Source organism: Emiliania huxleyi, assembly GCF_000372725.1.
Source record: "Emiliania huxleyi CCMP1516 unplaced genomic scaffold EMIHUscaffold_35, whole genome shotgun sequence".
NCBI lineage: Eukaryota > Haptophyta > Isochrysidales > Noelaerhabdaceae > Emiliania > Emiliania huxleyi.
The window spans coordinates 231,559-258,577 of NW_005199363.1; the positions used below are offsets into that span (position 1 = coordinate 231,559).

The 27,019-nt window shown below is 68.2% G+C and overlaps 7 protein-coding genes across 7 annotated transcripts; 1 reads left to right on the top strand and 6 right to left on the bottom strand.

The window, feature by feature from the left end:
- Positions 1–4,227: 4,227 nt before the first annotated feature.
- EMIHUDRAFT_435840 (hypothetical protein) lies at positions 4,228–5,098 on the bottom strand. The gene is made up of 2 exons (XM_005772831.1): positions 5,075–5,098; positions 4,228–4,907 (listed from the first exon to the last, which is right to left on the bottom strand). The coding sequence occupies exon 2, from the start codon at positions 4,893–4,895 to the stop codon at positions 4,398–4,400; it is 498 nt and encodes a 165-aa protein (XP_005772888.1). The 5' UTR covers positions 4,896–4,907; positions 5,075–5,098; the 3' UTR covers positions 4,228–4,397.
- A 3,302-nt stretch (positions 5,099–8,400) lies between these two features.
- EMIHUDRAFT_208320 (hypothetical protein) lies at positions 8,401–10,697 on the bottom strand (the record flags this gene model as incomplete). Its single annotated transcript, XM_005772832.1, has 8 exons — positions 8,401–8,529; positions 8,644–8,712; positions 8,913–8,937; positions 9,014–9,135; positions 9,225–9,340; positions 9,605–9,716; positions 9,954–10,307; positions 10,377–10,697. 8 exons carry the CDS (start codon positions 10,695–10,697, stop codon positions 8,401–8,403), a joined length of 1,248 nt encoding a protein of 415 aa, XP_005772889.1.
- A 460-nt stretch (positions 10,698–11,157) lies between these two features.
- Positions 11,158–12,815, bottom strand: EMIHUDRAFT_208321 (hypothetical protein; the record flags this gene model as incomplete). The annotated part of the gene is made up of 2 exons (XM_005772833.1): positions 11,158–11,181; positions 11,262–12,815. The coding sequence occupies 2 exons, from the start codon at positions 12,813–12,815 to the stop codon at positions 11,158–11,160; spliced, it is 1,578 nt and encodes a 525-aa protein (XP_005772890.1).
- A 1,757-nt stretch (positions 12,816–14,572) lies between these two features.
- Positions 14,573–15,335, top strand: EMIHUDRAFT_79153 (hypothetical protein; the record flags this gene model as incomplete). Its single annotated transcript, XM_005772834.1, has 3 exons — positions 14,573–14,791; positions 14,864–14,985; positions 15,072–15,335. The coding sequence occupies 3 exons, from the start codon at positions 14,573–14,575 to the stop codon at positions 15,145–15,147; spliced, it is 417 nt and encodes a 138-aa protein (XP_005772891.1). The 3' UTR covers positions 15,148–15,335.
- Positions 15,336–15,584: 249 nt separating this feature from the next.
- EMIHUDRAFT_101820 (hypothetical protein) lies at positions 15,585–17,205 on the bottom strand (the record flags this gene model as incomplete). The annotated part of the gene is made up of 6 exons (XM_005772835.1): positions 15,585–15,681; positions 15,825–15,954; positions 16,186–16,317; positions 16,375–16,497; positions 16,597–16,642; positions 16,717–17,205. 6 exons carry the CDS (start codon positions 17,203–17,205, stop codon positions 15,585–15,587), a joined length of 1,017 nt encoding a protein of 338 aa, XP_005772892.1.
- Positions 17,206–21,000: 3,795 nt separating this feature from the next.
- EMIHUDRAFT_208325 (hypothetical protein) lies at positions 21,001–22,792 on the bottom strand (the record flags this gene model as incomplete). Its single annotated transcript, XM_005772836.1, has 4 exons — positions 21,001–21,022; positions 21,231–21,307; positions 22,050–22,096; positions 22,519–22,792. The coding sequence occupies 4 exons, from the start codon at positions 22,790–22,792 to the stop codon at positions 21,001–21,003; spliced, it is 420 nt and encodes a 139-aa protein (XP_005772893.1).
- Positions 22,793–24,866: 2,074 nt separating this feature from the next.
- Positions 24,867–26,990, bottom strand: EMIHUDRAFT_355065 (hypothetical protein). Its single transcript, XM_005772837.1, has one exon. The coding sequence runs from the start codon at positions 26,923–26,925 to the stop codon at positions 25,129–25,131; it is 1,797 nt and encodes a 598-aa protein (XP_005772894.1). The 5' UTR covers positions 26,926–26,990; the 3' UTR covers positions 24,867–25,128.
- Between the last annotated feature and the right edge of the window lie 29 nt (positions 26,991–27,019).

The window sequence follows — 27,019 nt, forward strand, 5'->3', positions numbered from 1 at the left end:
CTCGCTGCCGCTGGTCGACTATCCGCCTCCATCCTCTTCGCCCTCGCCGCCGCCGGCCCCGCCGCCGTCCGCCTCGCCCTCACCTCCGCCCTCGCCGCCTCCGCCCTCGCCGCTGCCATCCCTCCCATCGCCGCTGCCAACGCCACCGCCAGCACCGCCAACAACGCCTCGCTCGCTGCCGCTGGTCGACTATCCGCCTCCATCCTCTTCGCCCTCGCCGCCGCCGGCCCCGCCGCCGTCCGCCTCGCCCTCACCTCCGCCCTCGCCGCTGCCGCCCTCGCCAGGCCCCTCGCCGCCGCCGCCAGACGCGCCGCACCCCCACCCGCCGACCCCGCCGCCGTCGCCAGCCCCGCCGCCGCCGGACGCGCCCCTCGCTATCGCCGCCCTTCCCGCCCAGTTTAGCGCCTTCTCTGCCGCCGCCGCTGCCGACCCCACCACCGGCTCCGCCACCGCTGCCTCCCTACCCGCCCGGCATGGCGCCCTCGCCGTCGCCGCCGACGCCTCCGCTGCCCTCCCCGCCGCCGCCGCTGCCGACCCCACCACCGGCTCCGCCACCGCTGCCTCCCTACCCGCCCGGCATGGCGCCCTCGCCGTCGCCGCCGACGCCTCCGCTGCCCTCCCCGCCGCCGCCTCTGCCGACCCCACCACCGGCTCCGCCACCGCTGCCTCCCTTCCCGCCCGGCATGGCGCCCTCGCCGTCGCCGCCGACGCCGCCGCTGCCGTCTCTCCCAACGCCTCGGCCAACACCACCACCATCACCGCCAACAACACCTCGCTCGCTGCCGCTGATCGACTATCCGCCTCCGTCCGTTTCTCCCTCGCCGCCGCCGCCAGACGCGCCCCACCCCCACCCGCCGATCCCGCCGCCGTCGCCAGCCCCGCCGCCGCCGGACGCGCCCCACCCCCACCCGCCCACGCCGCCCTTGCCTTCAGTGCCTCAGCTTCCGCCTCTCGAGCGTTCACCACCCCTGCCGCCTGGCATGGCGCCGCCACCCTCTCCTCCTTCGTCACCCTCCTCAGCTCCATCGCCGCCGCCGCTGCCGCCATTCCCTCCCGACGGTGCGCCTTCGCCCTCACCGCTGCCTCCGCCACTAACGCCTCGCTCGCTGCCGCTGATTGCCTCCCCTCCACCGCCCTCGCTCCCGATCGAACTCGTTCCTCCATATCCGCCCGGCGGTGCGCCATCACCACCGTCATCAGTTCCTCCGGCCCCATCACTAGCGCCACAGTTCCCGCCCGGCATGGCGCCCTCGCCGTCGCCGCCGACGCCTCCGCTGCCCTCCCCGCCGCCGCCTCTGCCGACCCCACCACCGGCTCCGCCACCGCTGCCTCCCTTCCCGCCCGGCATGGCGCCCTCGCCGTCGCCGCCGACGCCTCCGCTGCCCTCCCCGCCGCCGCCTCTGCCGACCCCGCCACCGGCTCCGCCACCGCTGCCTCCTTTCCCGCCCGGCATGGCGCCCTCGCCGTCGCCGCCGACGCCTCCGCTGCCTTCTCCGCCGCCGCCGCTGCCGACCCCACCACCGGCTCTGCCACCGCTGCCTCCCTTCCCGCCCGGCATGGCGCCCTCGCCGTCGCCGCCGACGCCTCCGCTGCCCTCCCCGCCGCCGCCTCTGCCGACCCCACCACCGGCTCCGCCACCGCTGCCTCCCTTCCCGCCCGGCATGGCGCCCTCGCCGTCGCCGCCGACGCCTCCGCTGCCCTCCCCGCCGCCGCCTCTGCCGACCCCACCACCGGCTCCGCCACCGCTGCCTCCCTTCCCGCCCGGCATGGCGCCCTCGCCGTCGCCGCCGACGCCGCCGCTGCCGTCTCTCCCAACGCCTCGGCCAACACCACCACCATCACCGCCAACAACACCTCGCTCGCTGCCGCTGATCGACTATCCGCCTCCGTCCGTTTCTTCCTCGCCGCCGCCGCCAGACGCGCCACATCCCCACCCGCCGACCCCGCCGCCGTCGCCAGCCCCGCCGCCGCCAGACGCGCCCCACCCCCACCCGCCCACGCCGCCGCTGCCCCTGTCGCCGCCCTCCGCCTCGCCGCTGCCGCCCTCGCCAGGCCCCTCGCCGCCGCCGCCAGACGCGCCGCATCCCCACCCGCCGACCCCGCCGCCGTCGCCAGCCCCGCCGCCGCCGGACGCGCCCCACCCCCACCCGCCCACGCCGCCCTTGCCTTCAGTGCCTCAGCTTCCGCCTCTCGAGCGTTCACCACCCCTGCCGCCTGGCATGGCGCCGCCACCCTCTCCTCCTTCGTCACCCTCCCCAGCTCCATCGCCGCCGCCGCTGCCGCCATTCCCTCCCGACGGTGCGCCTTCGCCCTCACCGCTGCCTCCTCCACTAACGCCTCGCTCGCTGCCGCTGATTGCCTCCCCTCCACCGCCCTCGCTCCCGATCGAACTCGTTCCTCCATATCCGCCCGGCGGTGCGCCATCACCACCGTCATCAGTTCCTCCGGCCCCATCACTAGCGCCACAGTTCCCGCCCGGCATGGCGCCCTCGCCGTCGCCGCCGACGCCTCCGCTGCCCTCCCCGCCGCCGCCTCTGCCGACCCCGCCACCGGCTCCGCCACCGCTGCCTCCCTACCCGCCCGGCATGGCGCCCTCGCCGTCGCCGCCGACGCCTCCGCTGCCCTCCCCGCCGCCGCCTCTGCCGACCCCACCACCAGCTCCGCCACCGCTGCCTCCCTACCCGCCCGGCATGGCGCCCTCGCCGTCGCCGCCGACGCCTCCGCTGCCTTCTCCGCCGCCGCCGCTGCCGACCCCACCACCGGCTCTGCCACCGCTGCCTCCCTTCCCGCCCGGCATGGCGCCCTCGCCGTCGCCGCCGACGCCTCCGCTGCCTTCTCCGCCGCCGCCTCTGCCGACCCCACCACCGGCTCCGCCACCGCTGCCTCCCTTCCCGCCCGGCATGGCGCCCTCGCCGTCGCCGCCGACGCCGCCGCTGCCGTCTCTCCCAACGCCTCGGCCAACACCACCACCATCACCGCCAACAACACCTCGCTCGCTGCCGCTGATCGACTATCCGCCTCCGTCCGTTTCTCCCTCGGCGCCGCCGCCAGACGCGCCGCACCCCCACCCGCCGACCCCGCCGCCGTCGCCAGTCCCGCCGGCGCCAGACGCGCCCCACCCGTACCCGCCCACGCCGCCGCTGCCTCTGCCGCCGCCACTATCGCCTCGCGCTCTCCCACTGGCCGTGCCGCCGCCGCCGCCACCCTCGCCGCCGATGGGATCTCTGTCGCCGCCAGTATCACCGCCACCGACGCCGTCCTTCCCGCCCGGCGTGGCGCCCGTCCCTTCCCCGCCGTCGCCTCCGTTGCCATCCCCAACGCCTCCTGCGCCGACGTTCCCTCGCGTGCTACCGTTGATCCAGTTTCCACCCTCCTCGCCGCCAGGACCGTCACCTTGCCCACCTCCCCCGCCTTGCGTCCCATGCGAGCAGGGTCGCACTCTGCTCTTCTCGAGCTTACCCTGCTGCCATTTGGTCGACCCATGCGTGCGCGATGCAAGGGGCCCCGTGCTGCACAGCGCAAGGAGAATGCACTCACAGCACCACGGCGGCGGCAAGCCCACCGCAGTCTCTCACGCGCACCGCCAGCGCGACTCAAAGCAGCGCGGCTCCAGGCAGCACGTCGACTCCAAGCACCACCGCGCGGATCGAAAGCACAAAATGATCAAGCGGAAGCTGGCGCAATCATGGGCGAAGGAGACCGCGTGAAGTTGGCCTACAGACACATAACGGAGAGAGGCCCGCTCTGTGCTATGGTGTATGGAGAGTGAGACGGCTTTATCCTTTATCCTCCCACCGCGGATTCCCCGCCCTCCCCCCCGCAGCCCCACACCTCTCGGGGCCAGCTCCATGTATTATTTTAACTTACATTCGTTTTCCATTCACGTACCGAAACTGCGAGATGCCTGGGTTCACCGGCCGAGACTGGCCCGAGTGGGCGGCAAGGCCGGCGCAATACCGCAGAGGACGACTGCCGCGCAATCGCAGCTCGCTCTCTCCTCCGCGCCCCCTCCCTGCCCCCATCCACGCTGTACAGGCCCATTGGGCGCTCGCTGTCCACAGCCCAGCCACGCCCGCTCACGCGGCGCAGGACCCCCCCCCCCCCCCCCCGGCGCACACCTCGTGTGCGTGAGCACACACACACACAGAGCGACCCTCGACACCCTCGGGCGCGAGGGCTCACTCTCGGCTGATGACGAGCGCGGGCCAGGCACCCCTCCGCCGCGGCGCCGCCCCGCAAAGGGGGCGTTGCGCGCCGCCGGCGTCATTCCTCTCGCAGCCGCCTCCCCGCCCGCGCTCCCTTAGCAAGGAAGACGCGGGGGAGAGGCGGCTGCGAGAGCCTGGCCGCACGCTCGGTCGTGGCGCGGCGCTCCCGTGCATCGGAGCGCCGGCCTACGATCATCCGCCCGCGTTGCCGCACGCGCCGATGTCGCTCGGCGTGACGATGTCGCGCCCGCCCTTGACTCCGGCAGCCTTTGCGCGCCAGCCGGGCTGCTTGCGCGCCTCTGCGTCGTCTTGGATCTGCAGCTTCTCGAGCTTGCGCTTCTCCGCCTCGACCGCCTGCTTCTTCTGCAGCTCGGACGCCGCCTGCAGCTTCGCCGAACTCTCCGCCGACTGCCTCTCGTCCGCCTGCGCATTCAGCCCCGCAAGCCCCGCGGCGCAGCCCGCCGGGCCGAGCTCTGCAGGCAGCATAAACGCCTCGCTCTCCTCGGTGAAGCCGACGCCGATGAGCAGCGCCTTGACGCCCGAGACGGCGAGCAGGGCCCCGATCTTGGCGTTCGACTTCTTGAGAGTCCTGTACTTGGCCTCGTCTGGGTGAGCGACGATGTTGCCCAGGACTTTGCTCAGCAGCGCGTGCGCCTCGCCAAAGGGTCCGATGCGGACCTCACTCAGCATCTCAAGCCCAACCTGGGCGGTCGCGGGGCGGGGCAGAGTGAGCAGCGGCGGTGTACGCAGCCTGTATTCTGCAAGCTGCTTTGGGGCGGCGGCGGTGGCGGCGGTGCGGATGGTGGGCGGTTGTGGCGGGGCGGCACGGGCGGGCGCGGTGGGCGGTGGGTGGGGGGAGGGGCGTGCGCCTTCAGTTTGATCGGGTTCGGCACAGCGCTTGACATGGCGGCGCAGTGGGTGAAGGGAAGCTTGAGCCTCAACGGCGGCCGGACTGCACCTTGCACCTTCCTGGCATCTGCGAGACCTCGAGAGAAGCGCCCGGAGACAGGGCCCAAGTCGAGAAGTGGCTTTCTTTCGCGAGCAATGCACCTAACCTAACCTTCTATGCTGGCTGCGCGAAGAAAAGAAGATTCCGTGCACGGCCGCTCACGCCGCCTCGCCCGCGCCTCCGCCTCCCTCCACCTCCCCCACACACACCGCCGCCGCCGCCGCTCACGCCGCCGCCGCCCCCCACCTCGTCCACGCCTCCGCCAGCCTCACGCTCCCTTTCCCGCCGCAACCCTCTCCTTCGCCGCCCCCCGTCCCCACCGCCCCCCTACTCCACCCCTCGCCCTCCCCCCTGCCCTACCAAACCACCCACCGCCCGCCCATGCCGACTTCCACCCTCCCGCCGACCTCCCCGCTTCCCGCCCCTCCGCCTTCGCCATCCCCCATCTGTGCGTTCCACGTCTCTCCGCCCGCTCCCTCCCGCTTGGCGCCCATCCCGCCTTCCGCCCTCGTCCTCCGCCCCTGCCCTGGCTGGCCTGGGTGGCATCTCCTCATCATCACGCGCCAAGTGGGAGGGAAGTGGACGGGGCCCTGAGCCGACCCAGCCGCCAAACGGAATGGGGCGCCCAACACGTGCCGGATTACTGTGCCTTCCCCGGGCACAGCCTTTCGGTTCGTGAAGGGTCGGTGCGTGTCGTGACCCCCTGGAACACCCGTGCCCCCGCACCATCTCCGTTGCTCGGTTGCTTAACCTTGCCACCACCGGGAGCGGCCAGGGCTTCATAGACTCGGTCGAGAGACCCCAGATTGGCATCCATGCCTTTCTGGACAGGGTGGCCCGCCACAACGACCCCTGGAATTGCGACTCGCCGCTTTCCTCCCGCTGTGATCCTTGCGTGAGCTCTGTGTCTTGATTTGCCAACAACATACCTAACACCGTGCACGGCTTGGATGCACTTGGTCTTGGAGCACTTGGAGTGCAGTCGGCAACCTCACATCCAGGGCCGGGGAGCTAAGAAGCGCACCCAGCGAGCCGGATGATCGGCATCGGGCTACGGGCTAGAGAGCCCTGACCCCTAGCTAGGGGGGGTGCGCATTCGCAGGGAGAAGAAAGAAAGAAAACAGACAACCCAAACGAGGGATAGGGGAGGAGGACAGGGTCCACACCTGCACGAGCAGGATTTTGGAAGGACGATGAGGGGGACAGGTGGGCTCTCCTGCTCCTGGCAAGGGACACGACAGGCTCGCAGCGCGGTGCACGGTGGAATCCCAACTCCACTGGCGGTCTCATCTCAGTCTAGCGACCTTCCTCCGGCTTCTCACCGGCAGTCTCCCACTACCACAGGCACACTGACACAGGGGTGGCAGGGGCGGCGGCATGAGTCTCCCACATACTATGCGGGCCTCACTAGAGGTGCGGCCATTCGCAGGGAGGGGTCCCGTACCATGCGGAACCGACCCTATCCAGTGCTCAAGTGCTCAAGTGACGTGGGTGAAATCTCATGTTTCGAATGTTTCGCGCGTCCTCACACTCACAAAAACAGGGCACAATGCTCTGGGACACCTTCGACCCGACGGCCGCCCCTACGTTCCTTCCCCGGCCGCCGGTGCCGCTCGCCGGCGCACCGCAGGCCGCGCACGGCCTGCGCGACGCTTGGCGCTCGGCCGCCGCGAGCTTTGGCTCCGCCGTGAGGTGCCACGCGGCCCTCTCGGGCGACGCCTACGGCTTTGGCTCCTATCTGAAGAGCCTGGTCAAGGGCATCAGCACCGCCGTGTCGCACGCCTGGCTGCCGCATCCGATCCGGCTGCACGCTGCGCTGCGCACAAGGACAGACGTGACCCGGGCGCCGTTTTGGTTGGAGCTGTCACCCTCCCAGCGTGCAGCTTGCCGGCGTGGCGAGCTGGGCTGCATCTTTGAGCCCATCCTGAGCAGCAGCAGGCCGCTGCCGCCCTGCGCGGCGGCGCCACCAGCGCCGGTGAGCGAAACGAGGAGAAACGGCTCGTGGCGGCATCAGACGTTGGCGCAGAGCTACGGCGGCATCAAGCGGAGCTACCCACTGCTAGAGCTGCCCTTTTGGAGGAGCTGCATCCTCCTCGGCCGGCTGCTGCGGCCAAACGCGGCCGTGGCCAGGGCCGTCTCAGATGAGAAGGCAAAGATGGGCCTGCGGGGGGCGCCTCGCCCGTGGCTGGCATTGCACATGCGCCGAGGCGACTCGTGCAGAAAGGGGAGGGCCTTTGGACGGAATTGCTCTTCGGGCGCGGAGTACGCGCAGCGGGTGGCGCAGATGGTTGCGCTCTACCGATACCGCACCGTCTTTGTGGCGACCGACTCGGATTCCGCCCTCGGCGACCTGCGGCGGGCGATCCCGCTCGTGGGGGGCTGGCCGGGCGCGACGGTCGTCACGCGTGCCGCGGGCTCGAGAAAGGACGGGCGGCGGCAGGAGCGGAACATCGAGCAACTGCTAGACCGGGGGGAGGTGGACCCGTGGGAGGAGTTCCACGGCTTTCTCACCGACGTGCTCCTGATGGCCGAGTGCGACGGCATGGTGGGCAAGTTCACCAGCTCAATCGACCGGCTGGTCTACCCGCTCATGGTCCAGCGCGCGGGCCGTCCGGTCCCGTACTACTCGCTCGACACGCCCTGGAGCGATGAGGCGCCGATGCTCTACGATCCAACCTCGGGCGCCTTCACCAAGGCGTGCTGCCGCGGCGGCTCGCCGCGGTGGGGCGACAAGCAGAGGTGCTTCCCCTCAAAGCAGCAGGTGATGAGCTGGCAGCGGCGAGGACCGACGTGGTGCCCGTAGAGCTGAAGAGGGAGAGCGTTTAGAGGGCAGGGATGTGTATGATACGTCATTATGTCTTCACTATGTACACCGTACTCTAAGCGCTCTGCAGGACTGCAGCGTAGGCCGTGGTTAGCTCTCTCTCGCCGCATCGATCGCCGCTCGTGTGGTGCGGGGGGCGTGACAACGAGGCCATACCGCACGGCGCTTGGCGGGGCGGGGGGGGTGGGGGGGCGAAGGCCGAAGCCGCGAAGCGGGCTCGTCGCCTTGTCCGTGGGCCCGGCTTCCGTGTCGCGTGTGCGTGTCGACATACGACACTGTGATATGTGTCGTTCGCGCTGTCGTACTGTCGACCCGTGGAGGTTTGTAACTCAAACGTTTGACACCGCAAGTAAACACATTGTGTCTAACCGCCGGGACCGGGCGCGGGAAGCCCGTCCGGGTCCGGTCAACACTCACAGCTCTCAGAGGCAGCCCACCTGGCGGTAAAAGGCAAGCACCTCCGGGTGCGCCTTGACGACGGCTTGGGTCACGGCGGCCCCGCGAATCCACAGACCCACGAGCGAGGTGACGCGACTCAGGGCCACGTACACCTGGCCAAAGTCGAAGGCGTCGGAGAGCATGAGCTCGGCGCGCGAGAGGGACATGCCCTGCGACTTGTGCACGGTCAGTGCCCAAGCCAGCTTGAGGGGCCACGCGATGCGCACGACGGCGCCGCCGGGCCCCGCCTGGAAGAAGGAGGCGGGCTGCACGGCGAGCCGCTGCCCGCTGTCGAACTGGACGACGGGGCAGAGGTACTTGCCGGCGGGAACGCCGTATGGGTCGCAATGCACCTCCTGGTGGGGAGGGGTGCGGGGCGAGGGGTGAGGGGTGAGGGGTGAGGGGTGAGGGGCGAGGGGCGAGGGGTGAGGGGTGAGGGATGAGGGGTGAGGGGTGAGGGATGAGGGGGTGTCTGCAGTGCCTCGAAGCCGGCGACCACCCCGCGCGAGCCGTTGACGAGCCTAGAGACGAGACGGGAAGGCGCGTCTGAGAGGTGCAGCAGTGCCACGCCCCCCCCTCGAGCCGCCAGGCGAGCACCGCAGCTCGGGCATGTTCTTGGTCAGCAGGCACTGCGCGCCGCGCTTGAGGTCGAGCCGGCTGACCGCCTTCTTCTCTACGAGCTCGCTCAGACGCTTCTTTGCGTCGGCGGGGTACTCTCCCTGCGCATTGAGTGGCGCAGTCGACGGGGCGTGAGGGGAAACGGCTGGGGCGAGGGGGTTGGCCGTGGGGTTGGCCGTGGGAAGGGTACCTTGAAGAGGTCGGTCGCCGCGAAGCTGGTGGCGGCGCCGGGCAGCTCGGCGAGGCGCGCCGCGTTCTCGGCGTCGACGTTCAGGTTCTTGCAGTAGAGCTTGGTGGGGAGGATGCCTGTACAGAGGTTCAGAGACGGTGAGGCGAGGCCCTCCTGCCCTGGTTGGGAGGAGGTTGCGGGAGGAGGTTGCCGTCGTCGGGCTGCGGCTTGACGCCGATGTGGCAGGCGGCGAGTTCGGCCGTCGTCTCGGGCGTGCAGACGCCGACGCGGACAGAGTTGAGGAGGCCGATAAAGGGGAGGTCGCCTGGGAGGAGCCGGGCGAGGAGTGAGAGAGCTCTGTGTGCCGCCCCGCTGGCCGGGCGGCGGAGGGGGCGGTCCACCGGACTGTCGCACGATCGTCTTGAGCTCGATGGTCTGCACGCCCGCCTCGCGCCAGGCGCGGGACGCGAACGCGAAGCTCGTGTTGTACTGCCCGAGCGAGACGGGCGGCAGCTGCGGGGCGGGCAAAGGGAGGGCGTCAGGGAGGGCGGCGGCTGTCTCGCAGGCGTCTCGGAAGTGGCTCTAATGACGGGCCGCGCCTGCAGAAGCTCGCCGCAGAAGAGAAGTGTCTCGGAAGTGGCTCTAGGAAGTGGCTCTAGGAAGTGGCTCGGAAGTGGCTCGCGCCTGCAGAAAGTCGCCGCAGAAGAGAAGCTGCAGGCCGCCAAAAGGGAGGTGGGGCGCGTGGCGGACGGTGCGGCCGATCTGGTCGAGCGCGTCGAGCAGCAAGCTGTCGAGCATGGAGATCTCGTCGATGATCAGGCAGCGCGCCAGCCGCCAGCGCCCCTGCGCCGCCACGTTGCCCTCAACCTTTTGGAGCAGCGCCTGCGCGCCGCCTTTTCCGAGCCCAATCCCGCTCCACGAGTGGATGGTGACGCCCTGCACGTGCGACGCGGCGATGCCGGTGGGCGCGCACACGGCGACCTGCTCGGGCATCCTGCGCTCGAGCTCCTGAATGATGTAGCGCAGCAGGAACGACTTGCCGACGCCGGCGGCGCCGGTGAGGAACGCATTCGTCCCGGCGAGGACGATCTGTGCGGCGGCGGCCTGCTCGGGGTTGAGCGCCTCGCGGGCGATGGGCGGGGCCGCCGCGGCGGGTGGCATCGCCGCGGTGACGCTCGCCGCGGTGGACGGCTGCTTGGCGGCGCGAGACGCGGCCGCGGCGGGAGCCTTGCGCTTTGCTGGCGCGGCGGCCGCAGGGAGCGCCGCCGCGGCCGACTTCAAGTGCCCCGAGCAGATGCGGACGATGTCGTCGCCAAACTTCTGGACTTTGGCGCGGCCGAAGCCCTTGACGGCCGCGAGCTCAAAGGTTGAGTGCGGGCATGCTGCAACCAGCGCGTCGAGCTCCGCGTTGGAGAAGACGCAAAACGCCGGCTGCGAGAGTGCCGCAGCCTTGGAGGAGCGGTAAGAGCGCAGCGCGGCGTGGAGCTCAGACATGACGGCCAGTCACGCTGGACTGGCTGCGCCGGGCACGGGGCGCTTGCTCGTCCAGCCGGCGTCCGGGTCGTTCAACACAACCCGCATATGGCGGGAGGGCGATTTCATACCAAGGCACCGGTGTAGGTGAGCCATTATTTTCTGCCGATGTAGCTAAGCGCCGACTATAGCTCCAAACCCAGATTCCATCCATCAAGCCTTTGTCTACTCGGCCAGCCAGCGTCTCGAGAGGGGGGGGGGGTCTCTCTTTTGATAACAAAACTGCCACAAAACAAAACGCCTCACCGTGGTCTGTGAGATCTATAAACGATCTGAGTGACTCTCTGTACACGCACTCGACACTGGAGAAGGCGAGTCCACTCGAGACAGCGAGGACGCTCGACAAGGCGAGTGGCACGAATTGCAATCCATGCACTTCGACCGCAAGCGTGGCGAGGACGGGGCGTCCGCACAGAAGACGCTACGCACAGCCTTGTTGAACGGCCTGTGATCTCCGAACGCCGCCTCAATGGAGGCAAGGATCTGCTCCCGGTCCCAGCGCTTCGAGCACGCCGCGTTGCTCACCTGAAATCTCGAGAGGTCGACGGCTTCGCCCCGCTCGTCCTTCTCTGTCTGGCCGCACACAGACTCCTCATCCTCGAGGCGTAGCACGTGGACGTCCTCGACCGACCCGCGCGTCGTCATGAAACAAAAGAGCTCGAGGATACACCACAGCCGAGAGACGTACGTGGGCCCAGCAAGGACAACAAAGGACGAGCACCCCGAAACGAAGATTGGGAGGCCGAGCAAGCTGCGCTGAATGTCATCTTGGTCGATGCAGGCCTTGTCGAACCAGATATGAGGCTCCCTGCCATTATGTTCCTCGAACTCTCGGGCCCATGATTGGAGGGCACGGAATCTGAGCGGCCCTCTGTCACTCCAGCTGTGAGAGATGAAGGCGTCGACCTCGCCAAACGTTGCCGGCCGGGACGTCGCTCGAAAGTACAGACGCTCCTCCTCGCCGCTCTGCGCCGACTCGAAATGCTCCTCGCGTAGGGCCGACCATGGCAACATGCGAAGCATGCGAACCGCCTCGAGCGTTCTTTGCTCGAACGCCCGTGGTGAGAGCCCAGATCGCATCAGAGCTGCAACAGCGACGAGTCCGTTCGCGTCGGATGGCAGCACCATGGACATCGCGCCGCGTTGGATGCGGCCGCGGTAGAGATAGACGGGCACCACGACGCATGTCCCGATCAGCGAGCCCCAGCAGCACTGCTGCAGAAAAAAGGGCACCGCGTCTCCAGCGAGCAGGTAGAGTGCTGCCTGGGGGTACCACACGAGCTGCCCTGCAAGCTGCGTGTAGAGATCCACACGCCAGAGGCGGCGGAGCGCGCCACGGGTCGATGTCCGGTGGAGAAAACAGACCGAGAGATTCGCAAGCGTGAAGAAGGACCACCTCGGAAAGGTGCCGGCCATGAAGCAGACGATGGCTGTCGCTCTCGGGCTCCACTCAGCGGCTTCGGCCTCGGGAATGTACCGGTGCTTGAACATGTTGTAGTCGCTCGCTAGGCAAATTAGGCCCTGCACGACAGAGTAGGCTCCCACGGCGCACATTCCTTCCCGATCGACTGGGCGCAGCGCCAACAGTATCAGACGGGGAATTATGCCGTCGATTACCCCGAGGAGCGGTGCAGGCAGCGACCATTGCTCGTCGAACACCGCCTGGCTTCGCGTGGAGCTCATGTCCAAAAGCCATTTGATGTAGGCTGAGAGGTCAGTGACTGTGTAAATGGCCCACGCACAACAGAGGGTAAAATACGTGATTGCGAGTCGCACTCGTACGTCAGCAGTGTGAGCTTTGCACAAGATGCTCACGATCTCAGCGTCGCCGACGCCCATATCCTGCCGCTCGCGCCGGAGCATGCACTTCGCCGTCACAGCGATGAGAAAGAGCAGCAGAGGTGTTAAGGCGACGATGGCGACGAACGTCCAGTACACTGCATCAGGCTGAGACTGCAACGTCTGAGACTGAGCGCTCCTGTTGTGTGGCTGCACGCTATCTGCATGCTCAATTTGGATCCACAGTGCGGGAGGCTGGGATGGCGGCGAGAGCCCTTGCGTGAGCACGACCAGCGGCATTCGCTGCTCTTCAGCTGGCAAGGTTGTCGGCGAAACTGGCTGTGGTGCGTGAAGAGTTTTTTTTCAAACACCAAGGGCGTTTGCTCTGGCGAGACGTGAGGCGCATGCGCCCAGGAGGGGAGGGGGCATGCGTAACGACACTGCTAGAGATGCCTTTCGGGGCCCAGAGACAAAACTTCTGATGCCATGCGTGACCTAGTAGTGTCCCCAGCTATGGGCGTGTCCACGTTGGAGCCAGCCAGGTGTGGTGTGGGCGCGAGAATAGCTCCGCCCGTATGGAGGCAACCGATGCGAGTCGACTGGTGTGTGTCGTCATCATCTGTCTAGCGTCCACCCATACCGCGTTGGAGACTTCACCTTCCCACCTAACCTAACCTATTAAGGGGCCGAGGACAAGAGGCCGTTTGCCGCTTGCTTGTTCTTGATCTCTCTAGTTGTTTTGTTTGTTTTGATCTCTCCAGTTGAACAAAACAAGGACTGGTACGCGCACCAGGAGCTCGTCAAGGCGCGGGATGTGCACGTCAAGAACAACCCGTCCCTCGGAGACAGCGCCGTCAACAACCGCGAAGCCGCGCGCTTCGTCTCCGCCTCAACGCCTTTCGCCGGCAAGGCCTTCGATGTCCGTGTCGACGGTACGTACGCCACCGCCCTCTCCTCCGACACCCTCCAAGACGAGCTCCAGCGAAAGCTCGGCCTTTGGCTCTCCGCGGCGCTTCCCACCCTTCGGGTCGCGCTCGAGCGGGGCATGCCAGTCGATTTCTTCGGCGACTACCTTTACAACAAGGCCCACCACCGGCGGCCCCACGACGGCGTCCTCGCCGCCTGGGCGGACGCGATGCGCGCCCCGGCCAACGCGCCGGTCGTGCACGGCGACAAGGAGAAACCAGAGCTCACCCGGCAGTACAACGAGGGGTACAAGGTCGACCTCGCGGAACCCCATGCGGGACCGGGAGGATGCGATGACGTGAATGAAATCAAGCTCTGGACGCCCCTCCTCAAGACCTCCTCGCCGGGCGTTGGCAACGCCTCGAGTGGCGGCACGCCCGCCTCCGTTGGCCACTCCTACGCCTTCGGCAACACCGAAGAAAAGGCCCGCCGCCTAAACATGGGCTGCAAGGCGCGCGGGCAGCCCGGCCAACCCTTCGACCACAAGACCGGCCACGGCTACGTCAAGGCGCATCGCGGTTTCTACCACGACGCGATCTTTGTCAAGCGCAACAACTTCAACCTGCTGCTCCACGAGACGTTCGGCGGCGGCTTCTCGCCCACCGCCGTTCTCAAGCTGCGCCGCCTCGCGCGCAAAGTCGCGCGCGGCAGCGTTGACCGCACGGCCTACTCGCCCAAGTACTCGCTCTCTTTTTATGTCCCACCATGCAGAGCGCATCTCTCTCTCTGTTGTGCGAGGCGTGAACCGCGCCATTCGCTCTCACCTGGCAACCCTGTCTGCACGTCTCGCGCGCGCGTGAACAGGGCTCCAGGCCCCAAATTACGTGTGAGTGTTAGAGTTGTTTGGTATTGCTAAAAATCTCTCTCTCCCAGTTGATGCGCATCTTGCGCGCCTGCTTCTTGATGTTTTCGGCGTCGCCCGCCACCGCCGCCATGGAGATCTGCTGCGTGTGGTGGACGACAAGATTTTTTTGCAACTGTGAGCCAGCTCTAGCTAACATGAGCGCGCCGTCACGAACGATATTTTCTTTTTTTCACTCTTGGTAGCTAGCCGCGCCGCTCCAGGCCCACCAATCGCTGCCTCCCTCCGGATGGGCAAGGACCGGCGGAAGGAGAAGGCAGAGGAGAGTGAGTCGCTCGGAAAGAAGGCTGACAAGTTTGGCAAGAAGGGCGACGGCAAGATTGCGCAGAACCAGGGGCCAGACAAGTCGTTCACTCACCAGACCTGCCGGCATATCCTCGTACAGAAGCAGTCGGACGCGCTGCGGATAAGCGAAGAGATACACACGGGCAAAATCAGCTTCAACGAGGAGCGGCCGCCGCCGCGCGCCGAGCGCTCGCTGCGCTTCCCTCACTCAGTGGCGCCACCGGCACGTGCGTAGGCCGCCTTCAAATACTCCGAGGACAAGGCCGGCGCACACGGCCTTCTCGGCGACAAGGCCCAGAACGAGCTCGACCCCGACTTCTGGGCGGCTTCCATCAAGTGCAAGGAGGGAGACTGGCTGTGCGCGCCGCCTCACCTTCGACACCATTGCCCCACACTCTCTGCCACTCCGCACTCGCACCCACACGCGTTGCGACGCCGCGCAGGCGAGAACCCGTGAAGACGCAGTGGGGCTGGCACCTGATAATGGTGCAGGCGCGAATCACAAAGAAGAAGAAGTAGCAGCTGACTTCAGGGGAGAAGGCGCCGTCTCACTCACGACGGTGTCGCGGCCGGCAGAGACGAGAGAGCCCGCGCACACCGCACCAGTCCGCAGTCCCGCACTCAGATCTCAGTCTCGCCTCTCGGCATATTTTTGTCGACTTGTGGCCCATTACGTCGTCCATTCGTACACATCATGTCTCGCCGTCAATGCGTGGCGGTTTAGAACAATTTTGCGCGCCTCCGAGTCGGCTCCCACGCCGCACACGCGCGACGCCCCAGCCCCCACACATACGCTTTAGGCGCCTCTCTCACCGCTCGCAAGACGCAACAACCGCCGTTAAGCCGCGACGTCGTCCAACTCCGCAACCAACAACACGCCTTGCCCTGGCGCACATGCTGCACAGCGACCAGAGAGGGCAAGAGGAGAGAGGAGACAGAGACAGGGGAGCAGCAGATCACATCTCCAGCGCCGAGACTGCCGCCTTTTGCACCGCGACCGCCACTGCGGCGGCGGCGAGGGCGGAGACCGCAAACGCGGCCACCACGGGCTGCCTGCAGGCGGGGGCGGGGGGCGGGGGGGGGCGGAGAGGTGGAGGGGTGGAGGCGGGGGCGCGGGGAGGGCGGGGCGGAGGGCGGGGAGCGCAGGAGGAGGGGGAGCAGCAGCAGCAGCAGCAGCAGTAGGAGGGGGAACGCACCCTCCGCCCGCCCCTGCGGTGGTGCCGGCGGCGGTGCCGTCCGGCGCGCCGCGCCCCCCCGCCGCGAGGGCGCCGAGGAGGAGGGTGGCGGCGGCGCTGAGGGCACACAGAGCGAGCCTCTGCCGCGCGGCTGCGCAGAGCGCCACGCCGCACGCGAGGGCGGTGCAGGCGGCGAAGGAGAGAAGGGAGGAGAGCAAGGTCGGCCAGAGGAGGGGAGGCCAGAGGGCTCGCCACGGCTGCACGCCCGCCCCGCCCCCGCCCCCCGACAGCACCCTCCCTCTCGCGCAGTCGGCGAACCCTGGCGGAGGACGCGCACGAGCCGCACCAGCCCCAGCAGCAGCCCCAGCACCAACCCCCGCACCAACCCCTGCCTTTGCGCCCGCCCCCGCCCCCGCCCCCACGCCCCCCGCCCCCGCCCCCGCCTCGTCCCGTTCCCCGGTGCCGAGAGCGGCGTCGAGGTGCGGCTTGGCCGCCTGGTAGCGGAGGAGGACGCCTGCAGCAAGGCAGAGCGACGGCTCACAGAGGGGAGGCTCGACAAGGCTTGGGGGACAGTTTGCAGGGAGGAGGCGGCCGAGGAAGCGGAGGAGGGAGAGGTCCGGCCAGCGCACGGGCGTGAAGAGGGTGACGGCGGCCGCGGACTGCCACACCAGAAAGTCGGACAGCCGCTTCTCGCCTGCAGGAGGGCCGTAGACGCTTCGTGGAAGGGCCTCGGAGGGTGCCGCATAGTCTCCGGTGGCCGCGTCTCGCCAGAAGTGCGCAGCAGCAGGTCCACCGGCGGCGTGCGGGGGTCGTACGTCCGAAACGCCTCCTCGAGAGACCTGGCGGTGAGCTCCGACGGGCAGAGGGTGCGGGCGGCGGCGGCCTCTGCCAGGGAGGAGACGGCGGATGCGACCTCCTCGCGCGAAGTGTACGCGAAGCAGACGGTGAGGACGGCGCGCTCGTGCGCCGAGGTGAGGCGCGTGACGGCGTCGATCTCGGCGCGGACGTCGGCGGGCACCCTCGCCAGGTTCCCCACCACGCGCACGCGCACGCGCTGGGTCATGATCAGCGAGTCCTCGCGCCGCATCGAGCGGAGCTTCTCTCCCATCAGCGCCATGAGCGTGTCGACCTCCTCGGCCGAGCGCTTGAAGTTCTCGAGCGAGAAGGCGTAGCACGTCACCGCCGCCACGCCCAGCTCGGCGCACCACCGCAGGCTCTCCTCGAGCTTTGCGTACCCTCTCCGGTGGCCCTCGGCGACCGGCAGGCCGCGGTTGCGGGCCCAGCGGCGGTTGCCGTCCATGATGAAGGCGACGTGGCGCGGCAGCGGGCCGGCGGAGACCACGCTGCACGCCGCGCGCTGCCACCAAGCGAGGCCAGCGTCGCTGCTCGCCGCCTGCGGCATGAGCTTCGCGGTAGATGCGGTGGCGGCACGGCAACACGAATTCTTACCACAACCCCCTCTCACAGCCACAACTCAAGCAAGAAGAAAATCGGGCAGAGAAAAATCTAAACAGATCCGCCTCCACTCTTTGTGTGTGTGTGTGAGTGTGTGTGTGTGTGTGTGATGCCTCCGGCTGCTGCGGCGAGTGGGTGGGTTGCTGCTCGCTGCGATGGCGAAGAACTCGTCTCGTCACACGCCAAGGGCTTATGCTCTGTCGAGACGTGAGGCGTATGCGCCCAGGAGGGGAGGGGCATGCGTAACGACGCTGCTAGAGATGCCTTTCGGGGCCCAGAGATAAAACTTCTGATGCCATGCGCGACCTAGTAGTGTCCCCAGCTATGGGCGTGTCCACGTTGGAGCCAGGTGTGGTGTGGACGCGAGAATAGCTCCGCCGTTCATGGAGGCAACCGATGCGAGCCGACTGGTGTGTGTCGTCGTGGTTTCGTATCAAGAATACTCACTCACTCACTCCACTCTTTGTTGCTCGCTCGCCCGGGCGGAGGGCATGGCCGCGGAGGAGGCGGGCGCGCGCTTGCCAGGCCTTCCGCAGGCAGCCTCTCGGGCAGACTGAGGGTCGGCTTTGCGTGGCGCGGCCCGTGCGCTGCGCTGCGCAAAGCTGCGTGTGCTGAGGGAGCATCTGGTGCTTCCTTTGGGAGGTGCGCACCTCCTGCGACTGGTGGAGGGCCGTGCCGCCGCGCGCCTGCTCCGTGGACAGGGCGGGGAGACGGCGCCGCAGCGCCACAGCCTCCGCTGCATGCCGGTGCAGCACTCTGCTGCTTGGTGGGCAGCCTCCTGGATCTGTGCGCGACGTTCGCGAGGCTGCAGTGGCGCTGTACTGCCTGCCGCGGCGAGTGGCGCGCGGCACGCGCGGCGCCGCGCGTGGCCCCGTGGCCCGGACAGCGCCAGAGAGCGCGCTCGATGGGCCAGCCTGCGCGGCGCGAGCGCCACGGAAGCTGGCACATCGTTTGCATGCTGCCGTCGATTCTCTGGTCAACGGCGGTCAATCTCGCGATTGTCGATCAAACTCGGCGGGCTTCATTCGACGCCGTTTACGCGATCGGCTGGTTTTCAGCGCGTGCGGGAGCTCCTGTCTGAGCGTTGAGTCCAGGGTTGTAGAGCGCCTCTACATCGCTCTACAACGCACCAGGCGCTTCGTCACGCGGCGGATGTAGAGCTCTACAGCTCTACAGCGCTCCAGAGCGCTCTATCTCTACAGCTCTACAGCGCTCTACACTCTACATCCTCTACACCCTCCCTCAGGGAGAGCCCCACCTGTGCCCCTGATCGTCCTTGTCGCGGGGGAGGTTATTAGCCCTCTGCCAGGGCGCCGGGCGGTCTTCGCCGGCGCCGCCGTTGAGCAGAGAGGCAGCCTGGGGGTGGGCGCGGGTCGGCCAGATAGCCGGCGGTCCCCACGAGTTGAGCCGCCGTGCCGCCCGGGGTCCGCGCCCCTCCCGAAGGGTGAAGGCTTGCCCGCGGTAGCGTGCGTTGCCTGTGTGTGTGCTCCAGGATGCGAGGGACTCCACTCCGTTTTGCCCGCCGAGGGGCGGTGTGGCCCTTCGGCCGGCGGGGTGGAGCTCCGGTCTTGCTGCTTGCCCATCGATGATGCGTCGGCCCTCGGCCATGCGGCCGGGCTATGCGCTCGTTGGGGGGAGGGTGGGCGTAGACGCGGTGGCCAAGCCCGGTGTTGCCAACACGCGACGGGTCTTACGCTTACGTTTGCTCAAAGGGGGGGAGAGCGGGGTGAATAGGTGTCGAGGGGTGTCGAGGTGTCGAGTTTGGCACCTTGACACGGACGAGCATGGTCCCAGCCTAGATGGTGTCGAGGGGTGTCGAGGGGTGTCGAGTTGGTCGAGTTGGCATGGGGTGTCAAGGTGTCGAGTCGGTGTCGAGAGGTTTGGTGTCGAGGTGTCGAGGCCAGGGCTCAGGGTTTCTCCTGGTCACCGTGCACGACCGGCGCGTTGGCCGGGGCGCGCATTGCGTCCGCCCAGCGAGGCGGCGAGGACGCCGTCGTGGGGCCGCCGGTGGTGGGCCTTGTTGTAAAGGTAGTCGCCGAAGAAATCGACTGGCATGCCCCGCTCGAGCGCGACCCCGCGAAGGGTGGGACGCGCCGCGGAGCTGAGGGCGGGGGTAGATAGAGGATGTAGTATGTAGAGTGAGAGCGCTGTAGAGCTGTAGAGATGTAGAGCGCTCTGGAGCGCTTAGCTTGGCCAGCACACATGTTTCCGGAAACCAAGAAGGAAACGAGAGGGTCCCCAGCACTTGTCGTTTCCGGAAATTTCCAGGGAAATCAGAGGGTGTTTGGAGCTCCATTCTGGCAACTCTCGAGTTTCCCTGCCTGAGTCTGAGAGCTGGTCTGGGGCAAATTCTGAGGCGAAACCGAGGAACCGGCAAAAAACCCGGATTTTTTTGCCGATTTGGCTGATTGTCAATGTAACTGATTGTGGGCCCAAACCAGCTGATTTCCACGGAGTTTCCTCGGGAAACTAGAGAGGAAACGAGAGGGTGCTGTAGAGAAACACGGAAAGGAAACGAGACGGGGTGAGCGAGGAAACATGTGTCGAAAAGAAACACCTTTGGTGAGAATGCGCAACAAGCTTCACCTCCATTACCGCTCTGGATACTCTCTCTTTGACGCGCCCGCGCGCCCCCGACACTGCGCATCCCCGGCACTGCATCGCGCTACATGGGCTCGCGGCAGAAGCGACGCTTCGAGGTCGAGCCGCTCGCCAGCCCGGTGGGCGGGCGCGGCGATGACTCAGACGACGGCTGGTGCACCACGCCAGGGGGAAGTGTAGCTGCGACCCCGCGGCTCAACGCGTGCGACTCGCCCCGCTCCTCCGCGTGCGGCTCCTCGGCCTCCGCGGAAAGCCCGTGGTTCCGCATGGAGGCGCGGCACACCGACCTGCCCGCCTTTGGCTGGAATCGTCAGCACAGCCAGCCAATGTGCCTCTCGGAGCTCTCCTCCTCCCTCGACACCGCCGCGGCCGAGCCACGCGCCAGCGCCATGTCCGCCTCGTCAGCCTCCTCCTCCTCCTCCGCGTCCTCGCGGCGGCCGTTCGCCTCGCCGGCGGCGCCCAAGCTCCCCTCGAGGCCCGCCCCGCGCGGCGTGCACGCCGTCCCCGCGTGGTGTGGCGGCGCCGCCCCCGACGCCGCGCCGCGCAAGCCAGCTTTCCGGCGCGTCGGCGCTGCTTGGACGCCCCCCCCCGTGGACCGCCCGTCCGCGCCGGAGGTGGCGATGCGGTAGCCCCCCCCCCCCCCCCTCAGCAGCGGATCGCACACCCGAGAGACAGATGAGTGCGGGGCCCCAAGCCTATGTGTCCCAGAGCACCTCCGTCTTGTGCGTAGTGCATCCCGTGAGTGAGGCGGCGGTACGTTTTGTGGCCTTTTTACGAAAATCGAGGCGAGACACCGCTGGAGACACGTGGAGAGAGCGATCCCCCTAGTGCCTCGAGCCCTCCACGGCCACCAGCAGCAGCACCACGCCCCACACCCTCCAAGCCCCAAGCCCCAAGCCGGCCAGGCGCAGGCCCCAGCGCCGCTACCGCAGCGCGCAGCGGGAAAGCACACCTCGTCAGACGTCACACCGACACGAGAGTGGAGAGAGAGACCAAATCACAACGGTCCGACCCGTGCGGATGACCCATTCCACATTGCGCGTGCGCGGAGCCGGCCGCTCTCTTGCCACGGTTGCCGCCGACCCACGGCCGGGACACAGTCCGACAGTGCCACGGGGGCGCGCGGCGGCTAGGGCTAGGGCTACGGCGTACGAGCTCCTGCCCTAGCGGCGCGCGACCAGCCACCCCCGCGACGGGCGTACATCTGCACCCCCGGCGTGGAGGCGTAGGAGGGAGGGGGGGGGAGCGGGGCGCCGGCGGGGGAGCGGGAGGGACTCGTAGCGTCAGCACGCGCCGACGCGTCCGCCCCCCGGCACCGCGTCGCAGCCTCTCGGCCTGCCGCCGCCCGCGCCGCCGCCCGCGCCGCCCAACTCAAAGAGGGCCGCCTTTGCGCCCAGCTCGACTCTGCCGCACGCGCCGCCGAAGCCCCTCAGGCCGGCGCCGAGCGCCTGGCGGCGAAGGTCACGGTGCGGTCAGCGGAGCAGGCCCACGCTCACAGCGGTGGGGCAGAGGCGGGGCGCCTCGCTCACGCGCGCGTCTCTCTCGACGTAGAGCAGAAGCGCGCGGCCGAGAGGCGCGGTGGCATTCCGCACCTGCGGTGAGGCGCGAGTGTGAAGACGCGAGTGTGAAGACGCGAGTGTGAAGAGGCGAGTGTGAAGAGGCGAGTGTGAAGACGCGAGTGTGAAGACGCGAGTGTGAAGAGGCGAGTGTGGAGAGGCGAGTGTGAAGACGCGAGTGTGAAGGCACCAAGGGCAGGGCGGGGGAGCGGCGTGGTGCCGTGCTCCGAGCTGGGGTGCACCAAGGGCAGGGTGGGGAGCAAAGGGCGCAGCTCTGCTGGATCTCGGCTCGATCTCGGCTAGACCTCGGCTAGATCTCGGCTAGATCTCGGCTGGATCTCGGCTAGATCTCGGCTAGATCTCACCGTCTCGAGTAGGGCGGGCAGCGCGGCGGTCGACTGTGGGTAAACCTGGAAGGGAGGGGGGCCGGGGGGGGGGGGTAGTGTGCCGCGTGTGCGTGCGTGCATCTCTCTCTCTCTCTCTCTCTCTCTCTCTCTCTCTCTCTCTCTCTCTCGCTCTCTCTCTCTCTCTCTCTCCCTCCCTCTCTCTCTCTCTGTGCGTGTGTGTGCGTGTGTGTGTGTCCGTGTGTCCGTGTGTGCGTGTGTGCGCGCGTGCCAACAGTCGGCGTCTCTACCTGGCGGCTCACCACGTCTGCAGCCAGCACAAGCTCGAACCGCCCTCCTGCCGCAGAGAGGGCTGCGGCGAGGGAAGGGGCATCGCCTGTCACTCCAGATAAAAGCCATTGAGCATTCCTTAAAGAGACGGCTGCGGCGAGGGAAGGGGGGGCATGCCCCAGGCGAGACGACGCACGTCGACGGCGCCCTGCAGCGGAGGGGCAGAGGGGGGGGGTGAGGATGGGCGAGGTTGAGAGAGGGGGGAGGGAGGGGGGAGGGGGGGGTCCGAGCCGCGTCAGGGACGTGTGTAGAAGGGTGTCCAGGGGGTGTCCAGGGGGTGTCTAGGAGCCGTCTATTCTCAGAGCTGTCTCGGAGCCGTCTCCTGCAGCGCCGGGTTGAGGGAGAGAGAGGCGGAGGAGGCGCTGAGGTCGCGGTCGGTGAGGGTGACGTGCGCCGCGCCCGCCGCCGCCGCCGCCAGCCCCGCGACACCGGTCCCCGCACCGATCTCGAGCACCCCGCGCCCTCGCACAAGGCAGGGTTGCGCGTGCAGCAGCTCCGCAAGCAGCTCGCCACCTCGCCAGACGGCCCCATGCGTCCAGTCGTCGCCGCCGCCGCACGACTCGACCGCCGCCGCATCCGGCTCGCCCGCGTGGGCTGGCGGCGCGCAGAAGGGGCTGCAGGAGCGCTCGCGCGCCAGCGAGACGCAAGGCTGCGCAACGCGGGGGCGAGGGTCGCAGGCGGTAGCCACGGACAGGGCGAGCATGGCGCGGAGAGGATGACGCGATCACCGCGCCTTTGCGAGCCCGATGCGGATCTCCTTGTCGCTGGGCTGCTGCGCGCTGTTGCTGCTGCTGCTGTCGGCCTGCTGCTTCTCGTGCTTCGCCGCCTCCTGCTTGTGCGCAAAGTACTCCTCGCGGTCCTCGGGCTTGAGGTCGATACGCGTGGCCTTGCGGGTGAGCATACCTGTAACGGCGCGGCCGGATTTGGCGCGGCCAGATGTGGGGCGAGGATGCGCCAGCGGCCGGGGCGAGCCTAGGACCGCTGTTCGAGTGTAGCAAACGCGAAAAAAGAAAATAGCCCCTCTCACAACATCCTGCTCGTGCAGGTGGGGACCCTGTCCTTCTCCCACCCCTCGTTTGGCGTGCCGGTTTTATTTATTTATTTATCCCCCTCTCACGCGCCTCACACCCGTGAGACTACTGGAGAGAATTGCCAACAACCAACTTCGGGGGCAAGACTCTCTCGCTGGCCCGACGCCCACGCCCGTACCTTCTCCGCGCCGGTCCACCACCAAAGCTCAGTGCCGCCAGCCCAGGCACCCACCGCTCAAGTCAGCCACGCCTCGTGCTGGCGAACCGCCCCGCCACGACCGCCGCGCACGCAAGGGAGGGATGGGAGGACGGCACGCCGCCACCACACAGGGATTTTAAGGAGAGGAGTGTGGTGCTAGCCGTCGCCCACACCCTTTGGCGTCTGCCTCTTCCTATCTCTCTTCGCAGTCCCTCGCTCGCCGATTCTCGCTGCAACCTTCATGCCACCTCGCGGTCGTCCCACTCTCGTCGTTCCAGGGATTCCTGTCACTGCGAGCACAAAGGCGGCTCCCGTGGTGTACCTGTGTTAGTGCCAGTGCGCGCCAGTGTCGTAGGTAGGTAGGTGTGTCGTGCGAGGGTCGGTAGCGAAAGCGCGCAAACAAATTCTTTTGAAGACTCGGCGAATTTGAAGTTGTCGCCGACCGATCCGGAGCCAAGGCTCTCCTCTCTCGTCTCCCTCTCGTTCTTCACGGGCGCGACCCTCTCCGAGGCCGACGATGTCACTCCCCACGCCACGCTCCCCGCTCTCGCCGCTCTTCTCTCCCAACGGACGCTCTCCCAAGCTCGGCCAGCGCCGCTTTCCCAAGTCGCTCTCTGCTCCGCTCAACTACGACTCGCCCGCCGCGTGCGATGATGAGTGCGAGTCGTCACCCGAGGCATGGCGGCCGACGGCTTCCAAGTCGCTCCCAACCTGGCTGTCGCCCGGCGGGACCGTCGCCACCACCGGCAACGACGAGGCGATCGTCGCGGCACCGGCGCCCCGGCGGACGCGGCGACACGGAGGAGCGAGCATCCTCCTTGTCCTCTTCTCGCTCCTCGTGTCCGCAGGCCTCATCTACCCCGCCTGGCGTGCAGCGTCCGCCGGAGCGGCGATGCCGGGCCCTCGAGCTCCGTCGGCCACAATCGCCAGCAGCGGCAGCAGCCAGCTCTTGCTGCCTTGCGGCGCAGTTTGCCGGTGGAGCTGGTCGCGCTTAGCCGCAGGCCTCGCACCCTGCGGGCCGAGAACGGCGTGCCGCTGGCGCGTTGCGTGGCCGCTCGGCACGAAGTGGTGCGCGCCCGCCGCCCGCAAGTGAAGCGCGCAGAAGGAGGGCCTGACTACAGCCAGCGGCCACGACTCGGCTCTCGGGGACAGAGGGGCCTCTGGCCTAGCCTCTGGCGGAGCATGCCGTTTGGGGGAGATGGCGCTGGCAGTGGGCGCTCGATCGAGGGCGCACCACCGCAACCACATGGGCTTTTGGAGTCCTTGGCGAGGCGCGGGCGGACGGGTGACCGACGCACGTTCTGCATATGATCGCATGGTGTACTGTACTGGTTACTCGCGCTACTGCCTACTGCGTACTGGTCCTACTGCGCGTCCAGGGGCGCAGAGTCGAGTCCCCCTTCTTTTGCGTTTTGGGCGCTTCTCTGTGCGTCTCGTTTAACTTTAAATTAATGATGTCACAAGGCTCAAGGTCAAGCCGACAGGCATCAGGCTGGGTAAGAGTGTATAACTCGCGCGCGAAACTGTGTTCTTTCTAAAATGAATTTCTATTACCAATTATACGTACGTTACAAAGGTAAAACCCCATCGTAGTTGTTGCACCCCATCGATCATCGTCTCGCGCGGACATGCATGGATGCAACAAAGGGGGACTCACTCGCGGCCGGCGCTCGCTCCCTCGAGTGAGAGAAAAGAGAGATATACAGCGAGGGGGTCAGAGGTGTGTGAGCTACCTACCTACATATTGCGGCGTGTTGCCGCGGGGGCAGAGCTCAATAAGCGGGGGCGGTGGCGGCTCTCGACAGAAGCTCACACCAAGAAGTCGGCAGTGGCGGAGACGCACGAGCTTCTCCTCGGCGGCGGCGGCGGCGACGGCGGCAGCGACGGCGGCGGCGAGGCGGTAGGCGAAGCGGGCTCCGAGGGCGGCGGCGAGGGCGGCGGCGACGCGCCGTACCCGGTCGTCGCGGGCCGAGCCGCCTTGGGCGAGCCGATCCGAAGCCGGCCCAGGCCCAGCATGCTGCGCTGCGGCTTGCGGCGGCCCTGGGGCGCCGGGGGAGTCGCCTCCGCAGGGGCGGCGACGGCCTTTGGCGAGTGGCCCTTTCTCAAGCGCAGCTCGCACGCCACCCGGTCCACCCAGTCCTTGTGCGAGGCGTACAGCGCGGCGTAGCGCGGCTCGGCGTCGTCCACGTCGAGCCAGGTCACGTTGTGCGCGTCGTCGCCCGCGCGGAGCGGCAGCTGGACGGCGAGGTCGGCCGTGCAGTGGAAGTGGAACGCCGTCGTCTCCATCCACGCGTTGTCCGTGTTGCGCGGGTCGTCGACGTAGCCGCGGTACACCACCTCGCCGTGCGCAAACAGCTCGTCGACGGCCGCGTTGAAGGCGGCGCGCTCGGCGTCGGAGGCCATGTTGCCCGCCTCCTCGGCGAACTCGCGCCGCACCGTCACCGACACAACCTCGCCCGCGTCCACCATCCCGCCCGGCAGCGCCCAGACGCCCGTGTCGCCGCGCTGGATGGCGACAATCTGCAGCTTCCGCTTGTCGCCGGGCTTCCAGCGCGTCACGATCGGGTCGGCGGCCCGGTTGGGCCCCCACTTGCCGAGCATGCCCCGCCCGCACACGCCGGTGCGGCCGCGCGGGTTGACTGGCCGCTGGTCCGCGTCGAAGAAGAGGGGGCCCTCGCACGAGAGGCGGTGCTTGAGCTCCGCGAGGTTCGGCCGCGGGCTGTCGGCCCAGCCGTTCGGGTTGGCGTCGCTCCGCTCGGCCGCGAGCACCGAGGGGGCCACGAAGGGCACCGGCGAGTACTCTGGCCAGGGCACCTTCCAGCTCACCTTTGCGTCCTCGACCGGGAAGCGCGGCGGGTACTTCGGGTTCTGCTGCGACCGCGCGTGCACGTGCACCGTGGAGTGCGCGGCGAGCGCGCGCTGAGCGTCGTTCAGCTGCTTGCGGAGCGACTCGACCAGCGCCGCGTCGGCAATCGGGGCTCCGCCAGCCGGCGGCGGCGGCGAGCGCGACACCTCGGGGCTCACGCTGAAGCTCGCCAGCGGATTGTTGGAGAAGGACGCCAGCCCGTCGCCGCCGTGGGGAGAGATGACCGAAGAGCTGACGGGGGCCGTCGCCACGCCGCCCCTGGCCGTCGCCTTGTGCGCCGTCGGCCGCGGCAGCTCCGTCGACGACGCCGACGTGAGCTCGACCGGCGAGGCGCCGCGGGGGGAGCCCGAGCGCGGAGACTGCCGCGGCGTCATCTCGGTGGCGGAGCTGTAGCCGGTCGCCGACGCGGCGCCGGCGCGCAGCGAGCCGCCGAAAGGCAGCATCGTGCCGCCAGGGTAAGGTTGCGCGGTCTCGCGCATGTGCGCGTGCAGGTTGATGAGCGACTCCTGGATCTCGAGGCACTTGTCGGTGACGCGCGCCTGCTCGAGCTGCAGCGCGGAGATCTTTGTGTCCGTCATCTCCTCGCGCTCGCGCTCCTCCTCGTCGAGCAAGTCGGTGAGCCAAGTCAAGTCCTGCCGCGCCATCACGTCCAGAACCGCCTCGGGCAGCGTGTCCGAGAGCAGCGGCACCACCTTGACGCCGCGCCGGTAGCCGAGGCCCTGCGCGCGAGAGGTCGACATGCGGCGCAGCTTCGTACTGTTCGGGCCAAGCCGCAAGACGCGCGACCTCTTCCGGCAGCACCGCGGCGTCATGAACTCGAGGCAGCGGCGGCAG